The 5,000-nt window shown below is 48.9% G+C and overlaps 1 protein-coding gene across 1 annotated transcript in view; it reads left to right on the top strand.

Moving 5' to 3' along the window:
* eif2ak4 (eukaryotic translation initiation factor 2 alpha kinase 4) overlaps window positions 1-5,000 on the top strand; it is a 53,099-nt gene that overhangs the window by 33,669 nt on the left and 14,430 nt on the right. The window contains exons 30-31 of the mRNA XM_080549194.1: window positions 32-139; window positions 846-974. Of these exons, the coding sequence (XP_080405320.1) occupies window positions 32-139; window positions 846-974 (237 nt within the window). The remainder of the gene's footprint in view (window positions 1-31; window positions 140-845; window positions 975-5,000) is intronic.

The raw sequence follows: 5,000 nt of genomic DNA, 5'->3' as shown, positions 1-5,000 counted from the left end.
CTCTCCGTGTGTCTCCATGGTGGTCCTGCAGATTGTGGACCTGCGTGGCCCTGCGGCCTCGGGCCCGGTGCTCTCGGCGGTGGGGGCCAGCGTGGCTCTGGACAAGGTCTGCCAGGGCCTGGCCAACATGGAGGAGCCGGTCAGTCTCTGCCTCAGCTACTATGACACACTAACATGATATCATACCATTATACTATCATAAAAGTGTATTATATCATCCTAACAGTGTGTTATATGATCCAAACAGTGTATTATGTCATTATATGATCATCAGTGATAATGAAGGGACCGCAGACATCGGCTTTTCACATTGAACGTCGTGGCTTATTACAGGGAGAGGCTATTTTTAGAGCATGTGAATGTTGACCCTAGTGACCACTGTCTGACTGGAGCACAGGAGGACGGTGAATAATGGGGTTAGGGTAATAATGGAGTTATTTTGGGGAAAAGGCTGTCGTTTTTGTGATTTAACACTAGAACAGCCGTGCCTTTTTTACCTACTAAAACAGTCGCCTCGGGAGCCCCTCTTTTACAGTGCTAAGCTGCTATCTACACACAACGAACACTAGTTGGCCACTTGTAAATTAGCCTGCTTCCTACACAGAAAACGGCAAAATAGCTTTATACTAGCTTATCCTGATGTTATTTTGAAAATGTAAGGATACTGGGCGGTAGAACGCACATATCTAGGAAAAGTCATGAAAGGAGGATCCTGAAATGTTATCGAATGCAAAGATATAAAAAATAGTTTTACTCACATTACTCACTCATGGCTGATTAAGTGTTAATGAGACTTGTTCCCCCAGTACTGAAAATGTGTGTGTGTGTGTGTGTCTCCCCCCCAGCCTTTCGTCAGCTCCTGTGACGTGCTGGTGGTCCCAGTCGGCCACACCTCATTGGCCAGAGCCCTTAACGTGGTCCAGAAGCTGTGGACGGCCGGCGTGTCAGCTGACATCGCCTACGACACCTCGCAGGTCAGTGTCCCCAGGGTCAAAGGTGACAGGTCAGTGTCCCCAGGGGTCAAAGGTGACAGGTCAGTGTCCCCAGGGGTCAAAGGTGACAGGTCAGTGTCCCCAGGGTCAAAGGTGACAGGTCAGTGTCCAGGGTCCATTCTGCCCTGGGCTCTCTCTCTCTCTCTCTCTCTCTCTCTCTCTCTCTCTCTCTCTCTCTCTCTCTCTCTCTCTCTCTCTCTCTCTCTCTCTCTCTCTCTCTCTCTCTCTCTCTCTCTCTCTCTCTCTCTCTCTCTCTCCCCCTTCTTGTTCTGCAGTAGCCCTGTCCAACCAACAGAGGGCAACACCTCCATTCAACTCCACTTTTCATGAGGACAAATAGGTCTACGCATTAAACTAACTGATCTTGACAGTATTGGGAACTGTATCCACTCCAAAATGTGGTAGAGATGTTGTTTTTATTTTTTTAAATAAAAAAAACAACAACTGAAAATGTGCTTCGGAGATATAACGCCCACTGACATTCAGAATCAGAGTCAAAATCTGAATTATTTTTATTGCCAAGTACTATTCTCACATACAGGAAATTGACTTGGTGTGGTAGGTGCATAGGACATAAAGACACAGACAGCAATATAAAAAAACAACAACAATGTAATACACAACACTATATAAGCAAAAATAGTTGAAAAAAGACAATGCTAGAAATGGGCCGTAGAGCAATAAGACTAGTAAATTAGAGTATGTAAAGCTAGTATAGATTACGTGGTCAATTGTGTGTGTGTATATGTGTGTGTGCTTGTGTGTGTGTGTGTGTGTGACAGGGGTTTGTGAGGCCCACTGCCACGGGGGGAAGAAACTGTTCAGCCTCTGTTACTGAGAAGTATTTCATTAGATTTTTATTGTGGGTCGAGTTGCTGCTGGATGGAACCTCAGACCGAGAGGTGAGAGGCTCCAAGTCTGGAAGTGTCGGTTTTATGTCTTGGCTCTGGGAGGCGTGAGTGACCCGCTCTCTGCTGCTGGTGCTGCCATGTCTCTGGTCTCTCCTGCTGGGGCCATGTCTCTGGTCTCTCCTGCTGGGGCCATGTCTCTGGTCTCTCCTGCTGGTGCTGCCATGTCTCTGGTCTCTCCTGCTGGGGCCATGTCTCTGGTCTCTCCTGCTGGGGCCATGTCTCTGGTCTCTCCTGCTGGGGCCATGTCTCTGGTCTCTCCTGCTGGTGCTGCCATGTCTCTGGTCTCTCCTGCTGGGGCCATGTCTCTGGTCTCTCCTGCTGGGGCCATGTCTCTGGTCTCTCCTGCTGGGGCCATGTCTCTGGTCTCTCCTGCTGGTGCTGCCATGTCTCTGGTCTCTCCTGCTGGGGCCATGTCTCTGGTCTCTCCTGCTGGTGCTGCCATGTCTCTGGTCTCTCCTGCTGGGGCCATGTCTCTGGTCTCTCCTGCTGGTGCTGCCATGTCTCTGGTCTCTCCTGCTGGTGCTGCCATGTCTCTGGTCTCTCCTGCTGGGGCCATGTCTCTGGTCTCTCCTGCTGGGGCCATGTCTCTGGTCTCTCCTGCTGGGGCCATGTCTCTGGTCTCTCCTGCTGGGGCCATGTCTCTGGTCTCTCCTGCTGGGGCCATGTCTCTGTCACATTCTTCATGTTTATGTGACGGCCTGATCTCAGGCCAGTAGTGTGTGTGTATGTGTGTGTGTGTGTGTGTGTGTGTCGTTGGCTCATTCCCTCTACCTGGCATCACACGCAGCCTCCATCTCCCATCCCCTGTGCCCTCTCTCTCTCTCTAAATATTCCTCTCTCTCTCTCTCTCTAACTGTTCCTCTCTAACTGTTCTCTCTCTCTCTCTCTTCCCTCTCTCTCTCTAACTGTTCCTCTCTCTAACTGTTCCTCTCTCTCTCCCTCTCTCTCTCTCTCTCTGACTGTTCCCAATCTGTATTCCTGTTTTCCATTTCTTCTTTTCATTTTCTCTTCATTCCTCTCCTCCTCCTCCTCCTCCTCCTCCTCCTTCTCCTCTCTCTCTCTCTCTCTCTCTCTCTCTCTCTCTCTCTCTCTCTCTCTCTCTCTCTCTCTCTCTCTCTCTCTCTCTCTCTCTCTCTGTCTTCGCTGTCTGTTTGACTGGCTCAGGACATCAGCGATTGCCCAACACACTCTAACCTCCCGGGCCTGGAACAGCTCTTGTGGAAGCTTGGCTTGATGAAGCCACGTTCACTCTGTAGTGCAACACGTCGGTCCAACACTTCAGACCTGTAAAAGCTGCTGAGTGGAGCAGCCAGCACTCTGGGGGGGTGGGGGTGGGGGGGGATCAGCCTAGGGGGGCAGGCCTGTTACGGTGGGAGGCGGAGGGGTAGGGGCTGTGGGGTGGGGGGGCGGGGGTTGAGAGTAAAGTGAAAGAGAGTAAACAGTCTTCAGGAGGTTGCTTGTTCAGAGTAGCTTTTTTAAAGCGCTGAGTTGTCGTCGACCGCCCCCCCCCCTCCATCCTGGCCTATTGTTGTTAACACCTTTCACATGCAGCAGCGTGGTTTTATAGCCTGGATCGCCAGTAAGTGCTAATTCATACTCCGGAGACGGTTCCACTCTTTTAGTTTTTACAGGCCCAGTATGGTGAACCCGGCCCACATGCGGTCCCCTCCCCAGGCATGTGGCAGAAAGCTGCTGCTGGTTGGTCCACCCTCTCAGGCCCTATAGCCCTCGCTCTGTCTGTCTGTCTCCCCCTCTCTTGCTCTCTCTCTCTCTCTGTCTGTCTGCTTGTCTGTCCCCTCTCTCTCTCTCTCTCTCTCTCTCTCTCTGTCTGTCTGTCTGTTTCTCTGTCTCTCCCTCTCTCTCACTCTCTCTCTCTCGCTCGCTCTTTCAGTCTCTGTCTCTCTCTTGCTCGCTCTGTCAGTCTCTGTCTCTCTCTGTCTCTTACTCCCGCTCTTTCACCCAAGCGCACTCTCTTTCTATCTCTCTGTCTGTCTCCCCCTTTCTTTCTTTCTCTCTGAGGAAGCTGGTGGGTAGCCTAAGGGGCAGGAGACCTAAGGGGGACACACAGTAACAGTAACAGTACAATAAGGACAACCGACATACAGTAACAATAACAGGACTACCGACGTACAGTAACAATAACAGGACTACCGACATACAGTAACAATAACAGGACTACCGACGTACAGTAACAATAACAGGACTACCGACATACAGTAACAATAACAGGACTACCGACATACAGTAACAATAACAGGACTACCGACATACAGTAACAATAACAGGACTACCGACATACAGTACCGATAACGGTACAGTGCAGACATACAGTAACAATAACAAGACTACCGACATACAGTACAGTACAGACATACAGTAACAATAACAGGACTACCGACATACAGTACAGTACAGACATACAGTAACAATAACAGGACTACCAACAAACAGTAACAATAACAGGACTACCGACATACAGTAACAATAACAGTACAGAACAGACATACAGTAACAATGACAGGACTACCGACAAACAGTAACAATAACAGGACTACCGACATACAGTAACAATAACAGTACAGTACAGACATACAGTAACAATAACAGGACTACCGACATACAGTAACAATAACAGTACAGTACAGATATACAGTACAGTACAGACATACAGTACAGTAACAGTACAGACACACAGTAACAATAACAGTACAGTAATAGTAACAGTAACAGTACAGTAACAGTACAGACACACAGTAACAGTACAGTAATAGTAACAGTAACAGTACAGACACACAGTAACAGTACAGTAATAGTAACAGTAACAGTACAGACACACAATAACAGTACAGTAACAGTAACAGTACAGACATACAGTAACAGTACAGAGTCTGTTCTTCCAGCCATCTGTTCTCTCTGACTGGGCCGGATGAAAACTGTCTCCCTGTGTTTGATTAGGATAAATCAGCCCTGCTTGGCAGGTTCACACACACACACACACACATAGACACACACACACACACACACACACACACACATAGACACACACAGAGAGTCACACACACACACACACACACAAAGAGAGTCTCACACACACACA

Source organism: Nansenia antarctica (genome assembly GCF_963989245.1).
Source record: "Nansenia antarctica genome assembly, chromosome: 1".
Taxonomy (NCBI): domain Eukaryota; kingdom Metazoa; phylum Chordata; class Actinopteri; order Argentiniformes; family Microstomatidae; genus Nansenia; species Nansenia antarctica.
Note: the sequence above shows the minus strand (reverse complement) of the source record. Positions and strands in the feature narration are given on the sequence as shown.